The sequence below is a fragment of the Adiantum capillus-veneris genome, chromosome 5 (genome assembly GCF_014529385.1).
Source record: "Adiantum capillus-veneris isolate H3 chromosome 5, ASM1452938v2, whole genome shotgun sequence".
Lineage (NCBI taxonomy): Eukaryota > Viridiplantae > Streptophyta > Polypodiopsida > Polypodiales > Pteridaceae > Adiantum > Adiantum capillus-veneris.
Genome location: NC_140935.1, coordinates 101486559 through 101507876, shown reverse-complemented (window position 1 = coordinate 101507876; position 21318 = coordinate 101486559). Strand labels below are relative to the sequence as shown.

The window sequence follows — 21318 nt, the reverse complement described above, 5'->3', positions numbered from 1 at the left end:
TTCTTCTCTTGCTTTTTATCATCCCTCTTTGAATTATGGCGTGGAGAAGAGTGTGATGGTCTTCTCCGCTTTGGTGGTGATGGAGAGCGTTTAGCCCGCCGTCTTCGTGGAGCCATCTCCGCCGAGGTGGCGGGAGACTCGCTTCTTTCTCGTTCCTTCAGTGGAGGCTCTTGAGTTCTCCTTTGGGAAGGAGATGCATCATCAAGAAGTAAATTCTTGAGCCCTTCATATGGATTCTCTTCTTCTTCCCGAATCGGCTCCTTTGGGAAGGAGATGCATCATCAAGAAGTAAATTCTTGAGCCTTTCATATGGATTCTCTTCTTCTTCCCGAATCGGAGAGAGACCTCTTTTGGTAGTCTCACAAGGAGGCTTCCTAGGTGTTCTCTCGTCATGGTGATGAGCTTGGAGAATCCCGTGAGCACGGAGCTGCCGTTGCACTTCACTTTGGAGAGATGGATTGCCCATGGCTTGTTGAAGCCTAGAAACAAGATAGTTAACAAGCATTGAAGCATCATTAGTAGCTTGCTCATGAGCAAAATCAAAGTTATCAACATTAATTTCACTCTCTTTACTATTGTCAGCCATTCTAACAACTTTTAGGTGTAAACTTTTTAGGTGTACTTTGACACTTCAAGCCCTAGTTGCTACTTGTCACCAGCGTGTGACTACTATCTATCCTTTTTGTTGATTTCTTTCTTATTATCTATTTACTTTCACTTTTTGGAAACACCCCTCGGGAAATCTAACTGCCCTGCATTGCATAGCTAGTGTGGAACTGTCCAGAGGGAGTCCAGGCCCGAGGGCAAGAGAGCACTAAGGTTGGACAAGGACTATGGTTAGCCAAGTGGGGTCATTGACTAGCCAAAGTGGAATCCTTTGCTACAGAGGCTACATTTCAGTTCTGGATGTGGCCGCAGTGTACAAAGAGGGTCGGATGACCTAGAAAGATACAATGGCAGCATCTCCTACAATTTAGGGAACTGCTATTTTGGGACCTGAAAATGTCTTCACGTCATTACGTGCAGTTTGACATGGGGATCATTTTGTTACTCTGTGGCCAAGTCAACAGAGGCTGCAGGTGAGATATTTTTAGACCCGAGGGTCTAAAGCGGGAAAATGCACAAATGAGTGACACTTGGCACTCTGAGGCCAGTTTACTACTTATAGAGAAGGCAAAAACGTGATTTATAGCTGGGAGGCTCATTTTGCAAGTCTCTGTCACAGGTTAAGAGCTATGGAGTGCTTGCTTTCCCTCTTATGCACAGTGCGGTGCCAGGAGTGATGCCCTGCACGCTACGCACTGCCCTCTCTCTCCCCTTTGGCAGTATGTTATGCCCCTCTAGTGGGCTTTTCATTTGACCAATGTACAGTTGTGTGGGTTCATGCGCGATTGCCGAGGCAAGAGCCTCTTGCACAGGTACTGGATTAGCTAGCGGCTAATCCCCCCGCAGGTACAGGTGAATTCGGAGAGGTTTCACGCCAGAAATCTCGTCCGATTCAAAGGGCAAGTAGCCCTACAGGTGCGGGAGCTCGAGGACTTGCTAGGGATGCGACCGGCACGCGAAACGGAGCCCGAAACAGTGAATTACAGCCTGCTGTGTATTTTTGCAGGTTTAGGGTTTTGGCCCTAAACGGACCCTAATACCCCCAGGAGGTTCGGGGACGCAAGGGGACCGCTGTACAGGCGATCTGGCGCATTTTCAGGGCTGAAAACAGAGAATTCAGCGTGCTGCAGATTCTCGCCAGGTTTTGCAAAGTGCCCGTATGCGTCGGGAAAGTCAGTCAATGCGTGGGAATACTGACCGTGAAGGGTTCTAGTACAGTTATGCTGCCGAAATCAGGCTGGAACAGTGGAAATTCAGCCGAGTTTGTGCGGGGCAGCTTGTAGGGAACCACAGCGTTTATTCCCTCTTTTGAACAATAAAGAAATACCGAAAGGGGCGCCTAAGTTAGGGGCCAATCTGGTGTCCGTCTACTCATACAGGTGCAATCTAGCAGCCTGTATCCCTCTCCCCTTTGTTGTGTCTTGAAAGTACAGGTAAAATAGACGACTAATAATGGGTGAAAGCTAAATCAAGGTTTAAAGTAAAGTCTACCGCCCTTTTTGGATTGAACAGGCCGGTTTCATGGTTCCATCGACGGGATAAAATCACTTTTTCCCATAGAAGTGAGCCTTGGTCAGTTTTGGACTTGAACACACAGGGGATCATAGACCAGACACAGGGAATTGCAACAATGGCTTCTGAAACAAATGATGTACATGGTATTTAAAGTGAGCTCAAATGAAATACCTGTTACATGAATGTTAGAGCTGTACAGATTGTCAGTTTGGCAATTGCTCTTATGAAATGTCCAAAAGTTTGGTTAGTGCTATAGAAGTGAGTATTTCTTGTCAGTTTGTCAAGGATACAGTGATTGCTTCTGTTGAAGAGTACATGTGTAACTGCATTCTTAAACTGTCGGTTTGGGTATGCTCGAAAGTGTTACGGGATCCAACGTGTACTATAAGACAGTGGCAAAATGTGCAGCTACCATTTTGTCATTGGAAAGTTAGTGACTCACACGCAGGCAATACATGAGTCGACGAGGTGTTGAATACACCAGGGTTGACAATGAGCATGTATGTGTCGTATATGTGTCGACAGGTGTTGAATACATCAGTGTTGACAGTAAGCATGTACGACATAGATGCAAACGAGGACGTTTGAGATTTCAAGAGGGGGGTATGTCACCAGCGTGTGACTACTATCTATCCTTTTTGTTGATTTCTTTCTTATTATCTATTTACTTTCACTTTTTGGAAACACCCCTCGGGAAATCTAACTGCCCTGCATTGCATAGCTAGTGTGGAACTGTCCAGAGGGAGTCCAGGCCCGAGGGCAAGAGAGCACTAAGGTTGGACAAGGACTATGGTTAGCCAAGTGGGGTCATTGACTAGCCAAAGTGGAATCCTTTGCTACAGAGGCTACATTTCAGTTCTGGATGTGGCCGCAGTGTACAAAGAGGGTCGGATGACCTAGAAAGATACAATGGCAGCATCTCCTACAATTTAGGGAACTGCTATTTTGGGACCTGAAAATGTCTTCACGTCATTACGTGCAGTTTGACATGGGGATCATTTTGTTACTCTGTGGCCAAGTCAACAGAGGCTGCAGGTGAGATATTTTTAGACCCGAGGGTCTAAAGCGGGAAAATGCACAAATGAGTGACACTTGGCACTCTGAGGCCAGTTTACTACTTATAGAGAAGGCAAAAACGTGATTTATAGCTGGGAGGCTCATTTTGCAAGTCTCTGTCACAGGTTAAGAGCTATGGAGTGCTTGCTTTCCCTCTTATGCACAGTGCGGTGCCAGGAGTGATGCCCTGCACGCTACGCACTGCCCTCTCTCTCCCCTTTGGCAGTATGTTATGCCCCTCTAGTGGGCTTTTCATTTGACCAATGTACAGTTGTGTGGGTTCATGCGCGATTGCCGAGGCAAGAGCCTCTTGCACAGGTACTGGATTAGCTAGCGGCTAATCCCCCCGCAGGTACAGGTGAATTCGGAGAGGTTTCACGCCAGAAATCTCGTCCGATTCAAAGGGCAAGTAGCCCTACAGGTGCGGGAGCTCGAGGACTTGCTAGGGATGCGACCGGCACGCGAAACGGAGCCCGAAACAGTGAATTACAGCCTGCTGTGTATTTTTGCAGGTTTAGGGTTTTGGCCCTAAACGGACCCTAATACCCCCAGGAGGTTCGGGGACGCAAGGGGACCGCTGTACAGGCGATCTGGCGCATTTTCAGGGCTGAAAACAGAGAATTCAGCGTGCTGCAGATTCTCGCCAGGTTTTGCAAAGTGCCCGTATGCGTCGGGAAAGTCAGTCAATGCGTGGGAATACTGACCGTGAAGGGTTCTAGTACAGTTATGCTGCCGAAATCAGGCTGGAACAGTGGAAATTCAGCCGAGTTTGTGCGGGGCAGCTTGTAGGGAACCACAGCGTTTATTCCCTCTTTTGAACAATAAAGAAATACCGAAAGGGGCGCCTAAGTTAGGGGCCAATCTGGTGTCCGTCTACTCATACAGGTGCAATCTAGCAGCCTGTATCCCTCTCCCCTTTGTTGTGTCTTGAAAGTACAGGTAAAATAGACGACTAATAATGGGTGAAAGCTAAATCAAGGTTTAAAGTAAAGTCTACCGCCCTTTTTGGATTGAACAGGCCGGTTTCACTACTCCTCTTTACCCCTTTAGAAAAAGCACTCAAGCTACTGTACCCGCGGCTCGAATACCATTAATTGCAAGGAATAGAAGAGAGGGTCTTTCGACACCAAAACAACACCGGCTCCTGTCAAGCTTCTAATAGCTCAATAGTGGTTAAACCGTAGGCAAGCCCCGTAGGACTCCACTATTAAGACCATAGCTCTCGACGGTGATGCCCCGTTAACCTGCACGAAGGCAGGCGCACTGCAAGGCTGAAAAATCCCTATTCTACTTACTCACAGGCAATTAATAATACCAACCATTTGTAGCTAGCTTGAGGACCTCCCTTCTTGAGCAAGAAAAGAGAAACCTTGAGCTCTGATACCAATGTAACATTTAATGGCCTAATAACTTATGTGTAGCGGAAATTAGCATGAACATAGTGGGCATTTCATTAGAATAGATTCCTAATGAGAATTACAAGAGTGCTTGGGTGGAGAGAGCAACAAAAAGCATAACACCTAGTTAGATAGCATCGACAATACTTTCAAAAGAGAGAGCAATTAAGCTATTGACAACAGTTGAGGACCGAATTTTCATGGAGCCGGTCCCCCCTCCAAAGGCTTTGTATTATGGTTTCTCTCATCAAGAGAGACATTGTATAATACAATTCTTTGTGTTCCTTCAAGACTAGCTAGTGCAATGAAGATGGAAACTTCATGCACTAAGCAAAACACTTAACAAACACAACTTGAATTATCCCCGTCTCAGACCCAAGACCTCACACACCTTCGAAGATGGTGAGAGCTAGCAGGGTATGAGAGTAGATTGAGAGGAAGAAGGAGTATCTTACGAGAAAGATGTACATCTCCTCACATAATCACTCATATGTAGCATAGCTTAGCTTAGTAATTAGCTTGGTAGAGGAGATGAGCATGCATTGAAGCTTGGCTCTTGGTTGGATTTGCATCCACATGCCAAGAGAGTGTTGATGTAGGCTTCTATCTCACAAAGGTGATGAGTTCTCCATTAAAGCTTGGGAAGAGATAGTCTTCTCTTTCTTCACACATGAGCTTGTGTGAGTCTGTGTGTGATAATGCCTTGCAAAAATCAGCCCCCTCTCTCTCTTGGGCGAGCCCTCTTGCTAAATGCTCTTCCTGAAGCCTCATTGGCCCTCCCCAGGTCAAGCCAATTACAATTACGCAGCATAAGTGATAGCCTTCTGACATGTGTCCCCCTTTCCCCTTTTGTGAGAGCTTTAGGTAATTAAATAATTAAACTAAACTCTCATTGGACCCCTTTGCCTCCTGGCCAATAGGAATCAGGCAAGCCATGGGGCTCCTGAATGCTCATTGGACCCCTTGGGAGACTGCCCAATAGTCTTTTAGGAGACTTAATTCTCATTGGTTTCTTTTATTAAATGTTTTTAAATTAATTAAACTAGATTTACTCTAGCTTAATTCTCTTTGGTCCACTTCAAGGGTCTTCCAATAGGAATTGGGCACACCTTGTGGGCATCTGGCCTAGGGAGCTGACATGTGTCCCTCATTCCCTTTGTGTAAAGGGAGCCTGTGTGTGCGTGTGTGTGGCTTTCTCTCTCATCCCCTACCTTTAGGGCTCGCCCCCTCCCATGTAGGGATGTGCAAAGACTTTTAGGGCACACACAAAGCATCCAATTTTCCCTAGGGTTGACCTTTGGACACAACCTTTGAATTTTGGAACCTTAGCATTTTGGAAGTCTTAATGGGCTGAACCTTAGGGTCTTTTTAGCCCATTGTTGCACATGGCTCTTTTGCAGATGGCCCCCCCTTTGGATCCCTATTTTCTCTCCTTTGGATCCCTACTGTGGCCGGTCTGCTAGCTTAACCAATATTCTAGCTTTTTCTCCCCTGGCCTTCCCCACATTAAATGATCAGTTTAATATGAGAAAATCATTTAGGAGAATTAGATATTGATTATTATGACACGTCACATGATGGGTGACGGGTGCATCGGTAAGGGGGCATCCCGTAGGCTAAGGAGGAAATCCGAACTGAGTAAGAAAATACGCGTAAGAACGCAAGCACAAGTATAAAGATGGGTTCAATGAAGCTTTTTATGAAAAGGAGGAACAGTCGCGGGAGGACAGATGTTTTCCCGCGAGGAGTCTGTGTTTGCATTGCATCTGTGTCGTGTCCTGCACCCGGGGACGCCTGGAATGTGTTCGTATAGCATTGTTTTCACTAACTAAGTGAGTTTTTAAAGTTTGAACAGGTTCACACTTTATTTTATTAAAGTGGCCGGTCACTTTTAAGTGACCAGGCTTTTATTAATAAAATAAAGCAAGCAAGGCCCTTAAAAAAAAAGCCAGCGCTAAAACCTACGCAAGGGGGCTGAATTGCGATCTCTCTCTCTCCTCTCTCTAAAAAAACGCGATTTTCTCTCGCCTCTCTCTAGGAGCGCCAAGCTCTGCTTTTGGACCCCTATTCTTGCCTGGTGTTAGACCCTATAAAAAGGGTAGCCAGCGTTTCAGTTTGGAGGAGTCGAAAGCAGCAGGAAGTCGAAGCGCTGGGATTCTGGAGCAGAAACTGGCGACGGAATTTGCAAGTGCTCGTGTGACGACTGAGTACGGAGGTTGGTTCTCCGAGCAAGGAGCAACAGGTATAAGGTGTTGATACGCATTGAGAATTGCTGCTTTGTGTGGTTTGTTTTGCAGGAATCTCCCGTCTCACGGGAAGGCCCTTCACGGGAAGTACGGCTTCACGCCTAAGTCCCTTACGGGAAAGTATTGCTTCGCGCCTAAGTCCCTCACGGGAAGGAACGGCCTTGTGCCCAAGCCTTTTACGGGAAAGCACGACCTTCGGGTCTAAGACTACAGAACGGAGGGGTTTCCTCGGGTTCTCGTGCTTGTATAAGAATTCTCCCTGAATAAAAGAATACTCTTATTGGGGGGGGGGACCAACCCATCTTCTGGTCCCCAATACTGTGTGGATATTCTCCGTTCTCTCATGTTTTCAAAGAATTATAATTTTGAGATTTTCTAAGTGCTCGTGTACGCTCCCGTTTTGTGACAGAAACGCTCCCCAAGCATCGACCTGCGTCGTTCCGAGGTTCAAACAATACCAAAACAATATTTCTCACTTCTCCACCCGGGAGTAAAATCACCAGTCATTGAAACCAGTATCAAACTAGAGTCAAACAATTCAAATCGGCACCAAAAACAGGTTCAAAACAAATACCATCCATTTGAAACGAGTTCCAAAGAGGATCACCAAACAAGATCAAACAGAACTTAAACTTAAAAAGCAATCTCGACATTAGTCGAGCTCGAAAAGTCGACTGACTTTCCATCTTGAAACCTGCACCAAAAATTAGGGTTAGGTTTCTTCCATAAGGTCGTAACCGAGGATAGCATGGTCTATCAGCTCTTGGACAAACAGTGTTTCTTTGGCGGTGATGGTAGTCCCAAGATAGCAATCGCACTGAACCTCCAAGGTTATCTGATGGTGAAGAGACATCTACTGAGGGATGTCGAGGAATTTCAAGTTATAATCTGCTAGGGTTTCCATGGCAAGCATTTCAGGATAACCCACTCTGCCAGAAGTTGCACTCCGAAGGAAGATGTCAGAAACCATATAACTTCGGGCAAAAATTTTCTTGAAAGCTTGCCAAGTACTTGGAGTATGCTGCTTGGTAGCTGTAGACATCAACATCTGCATGGCACTGCTTCTGAGAAAAAAACAGTGACTTGAAACAAATTTGGATCCTTCTCTTGCAAGTGATCTTAATTGGCTTATGCCCTGCAAGACACTGCGGTGAAGACGGGAGCGCGCCCGATGCGCAATGAAGTAAGGGTGGGAGTGGCTAATAAGTCGGGGTTGTAGGGCGAAGATACTTCAAATACAATAAATTTCCAAAAGCTTTGTCTGCTCTTTCGTGGGACCGGTATGCTTTCAGAAAAGCACACGTCTGATGCTCTGATACCACTGTCACAAGGCGGGCACCACGTGCCAATAGAAAAGAACAGACTGAATAGACTTTTAGCACTTCAATGACAACTGAACTGAAAGAGAGAGATGACATGCGACATGGAGTGGTGGAATACCACCTCAGAGAGTATTGGCCCCAAACCTTGGCGCCCCTTTCGGTATTTCTTTATATTGCATCATCAAAGTACAAGCCGGTACTCCAGACTCTGCACCTTCTCCAGGAAGCATGCCAGAGAATGAGCCTAGCCTCATATTTAAAGGCCCTTGGCCTAAAAAGCAGTTTAGAATAAAAAGCCTTCAAACTTAAAAGCTTCTGGTCCCAAAGCAAAGCCAAAAAGCTGCCAGCATAAATCACGGAAATTCGTACAGCTTGCCACGTCATCAGCCAGCGCAAATTTCGGAAATCTGCCTGCTGCCCTTAGGGTTAGGGTTTCCAGAATTAGGGTTTGCAGGTTTTAGGGTTAGGGTTTCCAAAAGCAGGGTTTCAGCAATTAGGGTTCCAAAATTAGGGTTTCAGCAATTAGGGTTTTTGGCAGAAATTAGGGTTAGGGTTTTCTGCTCTCGGACAACAACGTCATCACTTTGTGACACTTCTTCTGTTGCTTGTTCTTCTTAGGGTTTAGGCCCCTCGGCCGGTAGCTCCGTTCGTCAGTAGGTCGACACGTCAGCAGTTTGTTACATTAAAGGAGGAATTTTGTGTAAAGCTAGTATAGTATCCTCAAACAAAGTGCCTGTCAGTCAATTCTTATAGCCAATTGTTGCATGTTCTAAAAGCTCTTGCATAGCTGTGATCCTTTTTGCTCTGCAAGTGTGCAACCATGCATTGATCTACTCGAGACGACCCCCAAGGTTCACTTGTAAAGGCCCTTGGCCGAAAAGCAGCAGATACAAAAATTGGTGCCAAGTCCAAAAGAAACTGCTATCAATAACTTGTGCCCAAAAGCATTTGCTAAAAACTCAGTTTTGACGTAATGGTTGCCACGTCAGCACCCAAAAATCCTGCCATGATTTATGGTGTTTAGTTGGTGGTTAAGAGTGCTATGTCGCCACTCTTGTGACAAATTTACTGTTTACTATTACATCATATCACGAGCTTTGAGGATCAAAGTTGTCTTGGGCTCTTTTACTTGAGTTTAGAACACCATATATGTCACGTGCGCATTGCACTTGCGCCATGTGGACAAGCTACTGCTACAGTCTAGCGTCAGTCATAGTTTAGCTTAGGACCTAGCCTGGCACTTTGTGAGCCTCTAGCAGGACGTGCATGTTCAGGCAGGTCATGGTTGCATACCCTCTCTTGCACATTACAATCATTTCAGCACATAGGCATGTGAGCGTGTGAGTCGCCTCTTAAGCATTACTAATAAGTGACTTTTTAAGCCATTTATTCTCAAGGATTGGAGACTCTGTATAAGACTGCTCGACCCAACGTTTTCAGCCTATATAAGCAACCCATGGGACGCTTATCAGGGTAAGAAGAAGCAGAAGAACTAGAATGGCAGCAGCCAATACCAGCAGTATCAGTACCCAGTGTCTCCAACTTCAGACCATCGCCAATTCAGCCAGCATTCTAGCGTTTCCAGCCATCAGTCCTCAGCGTTTTCAGTACCATTCAGCCAACGTTTTCCAGAAGAGGCATCGACACAATTCAGCACCAATATTAGCGTCTTCAGCAGCCCTTCATCGCCAGCAAGTCAAGCCAAGTCCCCTAGTGAGATTGAGACAGCGAGCATCTCACACTCCCAAAGAGCAGCGGATTTGTAGAGTTTGCACAGCAGGGGTAGAGAGCGAGTAGCACTATGTTTGTAGCTGTTGAGCTTACCATGACATACGGAGTCGCTAGACCGCCTTATTACAGGACAACCCACATTGAGAGTGCTCATTGATCCCAAAGAGCAGCGGATCTGTAGAGTTTGCACAGCAGGGGTAGAGAGCGAGTAGCACTATGTTTGTAGCTGTTGAGCTTACCATGACATACGGAGTCGCTAGACCGCCTTATTACAGGACAACCCACATTGAGAGTGCTCATTGATTGTAGAGATCAGAAACAATTGGGGCGCTTCCTCCTTTAGATTCAGAGACATAGAGATATGCTACAGTCGCACGGTGAAGGTAGAGAGTCTCAGCTTACAGACTTTTCCCATTCAGCGACTCCAGTACCACCTGTCATTATCACACCGAGGGGAGTCACTCTATAGCAGGCAGATGAGGTCCGATCCAAGAGACGGCCTAGAGTGGTGGGATATCGTGCTTGACAAGCACAACAGAGAGAGATTCAGGGGCTTTTCTTGCCTTATCCACCTATGCATGATATCCTACACCCCCAGTTTGGTATCGGATGAAGCTAGTTTTGCATATTATGGTTGTACTCCCTGAGCATATAGTTTCATATCCTCTAGAGATAGAACTTCATCCCCTCCTTATACATGCACATGTACTCACCCCTCATTTCTAAGATTATTGTAGCACCTCCAAGAGCTTTTATCTTTTTTTATTCTCAGCACTTTTATCCTTTTTTGGTTATCCTAAGGATACACACATGTATATGGTTTTGTCTCATAGAGCGACTTCTGCCACTAGAAGACGTTAATTAAGCTCTCTCTCTCTCTCTCTCTCTCTCTCTCTCTCTCTCTCTCTCTCTCTCTCTGTCTCTTGTGATGCTGGATTTCTTGTGACTTGTGATTTAGCTATCCCAGTTAGCTGCTTAGTTCACACCTACCAGTTTAGGATCCCATAGTACTTTTATTTTATCATTTTGTCATTTCATTTCTGACTTTGTATCAGATTCACCACATTGTAACGCTTTGGTCTCATAGGTCATTTTGGCCTTTTGAAGACGTTAATATAACATTTCGTTTCTCTCTCTCTCTCTCTACCTTGTATTGGACACCCATGGATCAACAGTTTCCTATCAGTAGCACTGTTACGTTTTATTTTGTACCTTTTCCCTTTTGCCGATACATAGATGATACCACATCATGTACATTGTTTTGTCTCATAGGCCGATTTCAGCCTCAGATAGACGTTAAAAACCTCTCTCTCTCCCCCCCCCCCCCCCCCCCCCCCCCCGCCCCCAACCCCCACACTAGATCACTACAAGGAACATCAATATGGATCTCATATGAACTGACACTCCTACAACTTAAGAACAGGGCCAAAGGTTGGCTAAAGTCAGAGAAGCAAGGAAACAAGGAAATTGGACAGTCTATAGAGGAGGAAAAGCTGTGATCAGAGATTTCAAGAGTGCACCACTTGTCTCAAAGACATGGACTTAGGTCTTTTACTCATGTAGACACATTTATGTACATGGCGATTTTTCTACCATTGTAACGTTAAGCTCTTACGAGTCATCAGAGCCTTGAGGATATAATTTTAAACTTGCACCTCTCCCCTTTTTTATGATGCCCGTAGTGGAACGTAACCAATGATATGTCTTTTTGGTCCTATAGGTCAAGTTTGGCCTCCAAGGGACTCCAAGCGACATCGTTATATACGGTTCCTGGACAAGAACCCCTTCCAGACCCTATAGAGCCATGCCCAGCTACGAGCACCTTCTTTACCACTGGGATGGTACAGAGGGCCATTGACAGGATGAGGACCGGGAGGGCATATGATCACGACGGTCTAGTAGCGGAGCACTTTATACATGCTAGGGATATGCTGATGGAAGTTCTTGCATTGTTGTTCAATCGTGCCATGTGTGAGGGGTTACGTGAGACTTGGAGGTTGTCTAGTATTGTGCCTATCTTCAAGGCAGGGGATCCTACAGAGCCTGGGAACTACCGCACTATTATGGTTGGACACACATTGGCACGGTTGTATGCATCCATTCTTGAGCAGCGCTTGATATTTGGGCAGAGGATGAGGGGGTACGGGCAAAGGGTCAGGCCGGTTTCAGGAGGGGTTTCTCCACTCTTGATCATATTTTGACACTCTGAGCCATCATTGAGGAGGGCAGGTCACATGGGAGACGGATTTATTGTAGCTTTGTGGATTTCCGCAAAGCTTTGACATGGTACCGAGAGCTCGATTGATGCGCAGACTACAGGAGATGGGGGTGCCCATAGAGTTGATCTGGGGGATTATGGCTTTGTACAGATCAATGATGGGACATGTACGCACTCCGGAAGGGGTATTTGATTTAGTTCATGCTACTATTGGGGTGAAACAGGGCTACCCATTGTCTCCTACTCTATTTGGTATGTATGTTGATGAGGTGTCTGATTACATTGATAGAGAGGGTGACAGAGGTGCCCGGCTGGCAGGGACGTGGATCCCATTGTTGTTATATGCTGATGATATTGTGTTGATATTTGACTCACCAGAGGGTATGCAGCGACATTTGGATGCACTACGCAGTTTTGCAGAGGATAGTGGATTCTGTGTAAACCTAGGTAAAACCAAGGTGATGGTGTTTAACACCACACCGCAATGGGTCAGAAGATCAGTACCTACTTTCAAATATGGTCAGGAGATTGTGGAGTATACAGATGCATACACTTACCTGGGGGTAGTCTTTACTGGGCCGATATTTTCTTTGAGAAGAGCAGCAGAGACTAGACTAACTAGAGCTGGTAGAGACTAGACTAACTAGAGCTGGTGCGGCTCTAGGAGGAATGGAGAGGATGTGTTCGCAGGTTCAGTTCCAGGAACCTAGAACAAAGTTATGGCTCTTTGATACTTTGGTTGCCTCTACTATGTTATATGGGGTGCAGATTTGGGGACGTTCTGGAGGCTAGGATGGTTGGAGACGTATGGAGAGGCCCTTGGTATCAATGATCTCTCAGGCTGATTAGAGCCAAGGCATCCGTACCACATGATACCATTCAAGCGGAGTTAGCTGCCCCCCCTATGGAGATTGAGGCGCTTATCAGATCAGTCTCCTTTGTACACAGCCTATGAGATACTACTAGAGACAGATATGCCAGGCTGGCCCTAGAGTCTTCCAGACAGCTAGCTCTACAGGGGGATACATCATACTGGTATGCACAGATGACATCATGGTTTCAGACACATGGCTTCACCATGGATAGGCTGCATGTAACTAAGTCAAACTTTGTAAATAATAAATTTATTTACGAGAAAAGAATTATCTAATTAGTTCTGTGCACATGAGAATAGATTTAGCAGTTCTGGGGCCTCAGGTACGCCCAAGTTTGGGCTAGTGCACCTCAGGGAGACCCTAGCAAAAAATACCCTGAAGCCCTAGGGATTGGGAAATCGGGTCTTCAATGAAGGGGTAGATAGTAGCCTCAGATTTCAGGCTCAGAAAATTACACGCGCTAGTGCAAGCACAGGAATGAGATGGGGTCCTTAGAATAATAACCCTAAGGCCTGATTATTTTACGGCCTTAGGATAAGTTAGTTAAAGTATTCTTAAATGATTTGTGCTTGACCAAATGGCCGGACAAGTGCGAACAGGTAATGCCAGAGCAGTGTCGGTACGGCATTGCGCTGGGGAGCAGCTAACAATTTAATTGGTTGCATCTATGTGTGCAGTTGTGCATTTAATTGCACATTTCATTAACTAGCATAGGATTTTTAAAGTCAAAAGTTGAATGGTTTTTAAATTTTAAAGTAAGTGTGCCACAGTGGCACACTTTCCCATGCAATCTCTCTCTCTCTCTCTCTCTCTCTCTCTCTCTCTCTCTCTCTCTCTCTTCATGCTAGCGCCCCCTCTTCTGGGAGGCTATAAGAGAGCAGTCCCTCCCCCTCTTGCCAGGTTGGCAGTGCACTACCCCCCCTAAGTTGAACGTCCTCTACGCAGTGAAGCTCTCCATTGAAGCTTGAGAGCAGCACCTTGTGGTGTATGTGGAGCCTCTGTGCACCCATCACCTAGAACAAGGCCTCTCATGGTCATAGGCAGCTATGGGAGAAGTTTCATCGCGTAAAGTAGTAGAAAACTCTTTTTCTCTCTCTACTAGCTGCTGCAAATTCTCTGTTTTCAGCCCCTAATCACGTGTATTAGGGTGAATTTCAGCAAAGCTTTAGTAGGAAACTATTCCTCTCTACCTACTATAAACACACACAAAAGTTTGGAGCGTTTCCGTCGTGAAAAGGACCTCCGTTTCGGCATTGGAACGTGCTCAGGTAACAATTTCTGGTTATGTGCAGAAAATTACAGCAAGCGTGTGTGCGTGTGTTTTGCATGTTTCCTTCGTGGGTTGATTGCAGGAATGATTTTGTCCGAAGAGACATAATTAGCGGAAGATAGACTCTCGTTTTTGAGAGCTTCCGATGAGTTTTGTGGAAAATAGACTCTCATCTACGAGAGCTTCCCAAAATCTCACAGAAGAGGAAAGATCCTCTTAGTAGTCAGGAGAGCAGTTCTTCTACTCTCTCAGTCAGAAGAAGAAGAAGGACAAGAAAGAATAGAGGACGGGCTTTCGTCCCGTTCGTGTGCTTGTAAAGAATTCTCCCTTAGTAATAAAGCTATTCTCTTTATGGGGGGGGGACCAGCCCATCTTCTGGTCCCCAATGATGTGTCAAGCTTTCTCTCTTTCTCTCCAAAGTCTCTTGAGTATATAAATTGCATTTAATAGTCAGTTTTCGCTTCCGTATTTTTGTGACACTGCCTCCTTTTCAGTTTTCTCTACAGGCACCCTTGATGTCTCTGACACGGGTGGAGATTACTAGAGTCATTCGTCAGGATCTGATCCAGCTGGACACGAGGAGGACATGGATAGAGTCGGTACAGGAGTTGGGCACGAAGATGGCTTTCTATAGAGAGCATCTTCTCACCTCACAGGGGATGGGTTTGTGATTTGACCTAGCTATATGGACACACATCTTTCTCATGGCTTGTGTTGTGCCATTGGCCAGATATGCACATCCTCACATCAGCTCGAGATTGAGACTGGCAGATTCAGAGGGATACTAGTAGATAGCTATGTCATCTAGAGCCAGAGACAGAGTTACATTACATATGTCATTGCACAGTGTACTATGAGATACGAGGCTGTTTTCATTGTCTATTCAGAGAGGGTTTTGGGCCTCTATATAGGGTCATGAGCTATGAGGATCAGAGATGTCTTGGACTGTATCTACTTGAGTTACACAGGCACAAAGACACTTTACTGAGGAGAGCTGGAGAGGGACGGTCCCAGAGACCGATTACAGATTTCTTTACACTAGATATTGTATCCCTAGAGGAGCAGCCGGAGGAGCAGACACCATTGCAGAGCTCTGCCCGCACTCATACTACCGCTACCGGCATTCTCATAGACCGAGCATTGGAGCTAGGGAGATCTAGACGCCCGCGATTGAGGAGAGGAGCTACACAACATCGACGGAGACTACAGCAGAGGATTCGAGCCATACTCTCTTGACGTTCACAGTGCAGATGAGGATGGATCTCCACCATATCTTCCCCCTTCCCCCCTTCTTTCATTGTAGTACACATTGTATTTTGTTTCAGTTATATTTGATTCCGGACATGGTATCAGATTCACTATGTTGTAACGGCTTGGTCTCATAGGTCATTTTGGCCTTTTGAAGACGTTAATATATCATTTCTCATTTTATCATCTCTCTCTCTCTCTCTCTCTCTCTCTCTCTCTCTCTCTCTCTCTCTCTCTCTGACAAGCATGCAAGCACACATGCACGTCATCATGCTTGCATAATGTAATGGATGCCTTCTTATATTTTGCAGAATGCTCTACGGAGAAACAATGCGTTGGATTTTGATGATCTCATCCAGCTTGTGGTTCAGCTGCTGCACAATAATGGTTATGTCAGAGAGGTAATGGATGGTGCAAGTTGTAAATTTCCAGATATTTAAAGAATTTTTTCCATAAAACGTCAACATATCTGTCAAGATTGTCATTTTTTCGTGAGTTTAGCCAGGTTCTTCAATTCCCATAGTGAAGGTTAAATTTTGGACAGAGATCCTTCATAAAACTTTGCTGTCTTTTTAATTTAATATTTGGGGGGGGGGGGGGGGGGGGGGGGGGGGGGGGGTAAAGAGACTAGGGGAGGTGCAGATGAGTATTTTGCTTTGTTCCTAACTGCTTATTTTCTAGATATCGTCATGATAGAAAGCCTGCAAAGTTTTTGTCAGGAAATAAATAAAGTGGTTAGGACGTGTTGGGCATGTCCAAACAAGCTCTAAGCAGGGCAGCAAGATATCAGCCTGGATGCTTCAGGAAAATGTACAAAGCTGAGTCACTGTGAAATGTCAAAAAAATCAGAAAATGCAGCACACTTGAATGTGGAAAAATCACTAAATGCTTCAGGAAAATGTACAAAGCCGAGTCACTGTGAAATGTCAAAATCAGAAAATGCAGCACTCTTGAATGTGGAAAAATCACTAAATGCTTCAACACCAAACACGAAGCTATGCACCAGTCTAGAAGGGTTGGGAATAGGTGTGCCTGCCATGTGTAGGGTAGAGAATTACCTTGGGTTTATGATTGAACTTCTCGTAATGAGAAAAAATATTGTAGGAACAGATAGTCAGTGCAAAGTTTGATCAGATAAAGCAAATTCTTTTATGACCTCAGAGATTTCTCACTTTCTTCTGAACTGTTTTTAAATGCAACCTTGAGTCAACAGCTTTCATTACTGAAGTTTGTTCCCACTAGTGCTTTGAATCAAAAAGTTGATTTTAGCTGACTTACTGTTTGGCTTTTGGAAGCGCTCAGTTGTGCCAAAAGCGTTGGAAGTACATACTTGTCGACGAGTTTCAGGACACTGACATGGTATGTAGTGATGGCTGGTTTTTTCCAAGTTGTTTGAAGAAGAGTGCAAAACAATCATTTTTGTTTGTATGTGAGAACAGACTTATTGTATTGATATATTTATTTTTAAGCATACTCTGCGAATAAAGTTTGCAAAATTGATGTAGTCTCTGCAAAGCATGTTGAATTTACACACCTATATACCTCTTTGTCGAAGAAATCAAAGTAGGGGCGGTTTCGTTTTCAATATGGTTGGAAGTACATACTTGTGGACGAGTTTCAGGACACTGGCATGGTATGTAGTGACGGCTGGTTTTTTCCACGTTGTTTGAAGAAGAGTGCGAAACAATCAGTTTTGTTTGTATGTGAGAAACAGACTTATCGTATTGATATATTTATTTTTATGCATACTCTGTGAATAAAATTTGCAAAATTGATTTAGTCTCTGCAAAGCATGTTGAATTTCACACACCTATATACCTCTTTGTCGAAGAAATCAAATTAGGGGTGGTTTTGTTTTCAATATGCAGCTGAGGTCACTCAATGGGCAATCTTCTATCATGAGATGTAAGGAAACATCATGGTATCCCGTAACAATCATTGACTCTTAACTCATTTAGAACTCTGTCATGTGTGAGATGAGGAACAATGTTCCTATATTGCAGATTGTTCCCTCCCTTATAAATTCCACACGTTGTAGCACCTTGATGTGTTCATCTCTGTGTTTTGGCAGACAACCAGGTGTATAAATTTGGAATGAAACTTATTTTTTCTTTAATAAAGAAATTTTTTTCTTGTGCTAAAATGGGAGATTTTGGTGTTTTTAAGCATATGGTTGAAGCAAGCTAAGAAGTCGGAGTGGGTGTAGGGTATGCTCGTCCCTGGTCATTCATTAAATAAGGATCTCTGCAATGGCTGGTCCATTTGTAGGAATTTTTTGTTGCATGTGGGCCTATTGAACAGGTTTCCAGAGACCGAGACAATACGTGGTAACTGTGTTAGAGTTCAGACTCCTGTCCGCTGTTTGCTCCAGGATCTCCAGGAGCAGATTAAGGAGTGAGGGTTGTTTTGTGGTTGTGCCCGGCTGTATCTGAGGTGGATGTACCTTTTCTTAGTGATGCACTCGACGGTGTTGCCCACCCGGTAGGCTGGCATGAGGCGGAACCTACGTTCCTAGGGTTTCGTGAGGTCGGAGTCTCGAGTCTTCTGCATTTCTGCTACTAAATATGTGTGTCAAGTCACTTTTAGTGAGTTTACATATTTATTAGCATGTTAGGCCATTAATCAGGATTGTGGGGTTCTCTGGTAGGTAGGGCAATTCTGGGAATTACCTATATATCCCCCGCCCCCCCCCCTGGCCTCCTTTTTTATGTCCTGCTTTACAGGAGAGGGGATCTTGCTAAGACACTGTCGGGATGGGCGTCTGGTGTTCGGGCGAACGTAGTGTGAACCCGGCCACTTTTATAAAAGGGAGGCCAAGGTCTCATTTGTAGTTATCGACCCCACTGGCAGAGTGCCAGTGGTTAGTCAGTGATGCTAGGAGTGTGCGAGGTCACCTCGAGGAGGTGAGGTTGAGTGGTATGGGATGCTCGGTCTTACAAGTGCACGCCTATGTCTTTGGACGTTGCCCCAGCATAGGGGTGTTGCCAGACGGTGTCTATGGTCGGGCGGTTTGTTCGACGCATGTCTATAGCGGTTTGTGTAGCCGGGAGATCCTCTCCGCATGTTCGTTTCATGGTATCAGAGCCGCTTGGCTGTTGAAACTTGAAAGGACCATGTGCACACCTATGGATCGGTCCGAGTCGGATAACCTCAATTTAGCGTAATTTGTTAATGACTAATTGCTGAAATTATCTGTTTTTCTTCTTGTGAGTATGTGTGCAAGTGAAAACTAATGCTCTTTTTTACTGATTTTTGATAAATAAATTCAGCGATTTGCTGCTCTGAATCCAGGAAGAGCGTGTAGAGGTGATGAAGCGCGGAGGAACAATGTAGAGCAGCCCACGGAGCTTGTGTGCGTCCCTACGGGGAGTTGATGCACTCAAACGAGCGTATAACCGGCTATCCACACAAATTTCAGCATTCCGACCACGTCCAAAAGTAGAATTCAGCCAAGAAGAACTCGTGCGAGTACTCCCTACTTGAGCAGATAACAACAGAAGCATTTCAAGCCTTGAAACCTCAATCTGAAACATAATTAGCCATTCACAACTCAGGTATGAAATTTATGGGCCTATGAGTTTATGCATTCTTATGCAACAGAATGGTATCTGGGAAACGAGCAGCTGCTGTTTCGGATTCATGTGCTTGTAATTGTTCATAAATATAAGAAATCTCCTTCCGGGGGGGGGGGGGAACAACCGATCTTCTGGTCCCTAGTGTTGTGTCGGTCCTTTGTATCATATCCTCTTTTTTCTTTATGTGTGGAATCTCATATGAAAAAGCTTGATTGAATTGAAAGTATTAAGTGCACGCTTTCGTTTCTGTGACATTCAGATTAGGGCGGAGATCCATATGGACGACGATCGACTACAGGTTACACCTTTTCTTTTGGCTCGGGAGCAATTTCATGGAGCAGCAAGAAACAGCCAACTGTTGCGTTATTCTCCACAGTGGCAGAGTAAAGTGTTGTTTGCATTGCTACATGTGAGTTTGTGTGGTTATCAAGTTTCTTTTTCCGGATATGGGATTTCCCTAGTAGACGAACATGATGTACTCTGACAACCAAAGTTGTATAGCCATTCCAAGGAATCCGATGTTCCATGCTCGGACCAAGCATAAAGAGATACGATACCATTTTGTTCGTGAGAAGACCAAGGATGGCTCTATCGACTAGAGTACATTCCAACGTTAGATAACCTTGCTGACATCTTCACCAAACCTCTTCTAAAGGCGACATTATCCTCTCATGCCAGCTCCTGCTCCCTTGGACTTGTTTCTCATCAAGGAGCTGAGAGGGGGTGCTAAGAGTTCAGATTCCCGTCCGTTGGTGGTGGCTTCAACATCTCCGAGGAGCAGATTAGGGAGTCAGGGATGTTTTGTGGCTGTGCCCGGTTGTATATGAGGCAAACGTACCTATTCTCGGCGATGCACTCCACAGTGTTGCCCACCAGGAAGACTGGCATGAGGCGGGGCCTCCGTTCTTAGGGTTTCCTGGGGTCAAAGTTTTGAGTCTTTTGCAGTTTCGCTACTCGCTTTTAGCGAGTTTACATATTTATTAGCATTTTAGGCCATTTATTAGGATCGTGGGGTTTTTTGGTAGGCATGTTGTTAGTGTAGAGATCCAGTGTTTGGGCACACTCGCGTTCTCTCTCTTGCTAGGGTTTTGCTACGTGCGGCCACTTTCTCTCTCTATCGTTTTTCTTCTCTCTCTCTCTCTTTCCTTTGAACCCACCAACCCCCCACCCCATTTCCTTTCTCCTTGGCACAAATAGTCCATTGCTATACAAGGGAATTGGAACAACAAACAGCAACCATGCCAACTTGTCTCAACAAACAACTTGCTTGGCTGATATCCTTTACAATTATACTGCCAACTTGGGTTGCAAAGCTTCAGTTAATCCAGCCTTTCATTGCATCTCAATTTGCCAATTAACAGCCTCGTAAAGTTTTCTTGTACATGAAATAGCATGAAACTGGTTTTCTATCAAATTAGATAAGATACAACTTTTTACTTAGTATAGAACAAGAACAAGTAAAAGCAAACAAACAAAGCTCCAAATTAAACCTTGAATCCGAGGCATTACATATTAACGAGTAACTGTCGAGAAACTTTTAGGATCATTGGGAGCGTCCTAAGTTTCCATTGAACCTCTACAAATAGTTCAATGAAGAATTTCAAAACAGTTTTTGTTGCATAGCTAATATTTATGTACATACCCTTTGTTACAGCAGAAGTGACAGATGTTAAAATCTTAGACTATTGTGGATACAAATTTCAAGCGACAGCAATGTTGTAAAGATCTAAGTGGCAAAATGCTACTCCCAATGCAGTGTATAATACAAATACGGTTTACTGACCTTGAGCCTTCCTAGATGTTACAAATTTCTCTCATGAGGTTCAAGCCAAGGGAAACCCAGAAAATCAAAGACTTCCCTTTCTGTCTTACACGCGACTGAGGGGCCCTTCCTCTTTCCCTACCAAAGAAAAACCTCTCTCTCTCTCTCTCTCTCTCTCTCTCTCTCTCTCTCTCTGTCTCTGTCTCTGTGTGTGTGTGTGTGTGTGAAAAGATCTAATAATACATCAAACGTCTAGAGGGCAGTCCCCAAGATAAACTGTACAAAATATACCAATGACCAGAGAGATTTGATCCTCAAATTCATAAAATACACCACTTATCCAAATCAATCCTATTTTAAGGAGATTGATGCTATGTTGTAGGGACCTATGCGAGTGTGCCCACGGGATAACTGATTCCTTTTCTCCCATCATTAACTCTTCCCCATTCTCGGATCTCCATTACTGCTATTTGTATCACCGAGGTTGTATCCTAATT

The 21318-nt window shown here is 44.8% G+C and overlaps 1 protein-coding gene across 2 annotated transcripts in view; it reads left to right on the top strand.

Annotated features, from left to right (window-relative positions):
- Positions 1-21318, top strand: part of LOC147457830 (uncharacterized) — a 122248-nt gene that overhangs the window by 52940 nt on the left and 47990 nt on the right. For both annotated transcript variants that reach the window (XM_086512615.1, XM_086512616.1), the window contains exons 5-6: positions 15796-15885; positions 16787-16843. In XM_086512615.1, coding sequence (XP_086368741.1) covers positions 15796-15885; positions 16787-16843 — 147 coding nt within the window. The remainder of the gene's footprint in view (positions 1-15795; positions 15886-16786; positions 16844-21318) is intronic.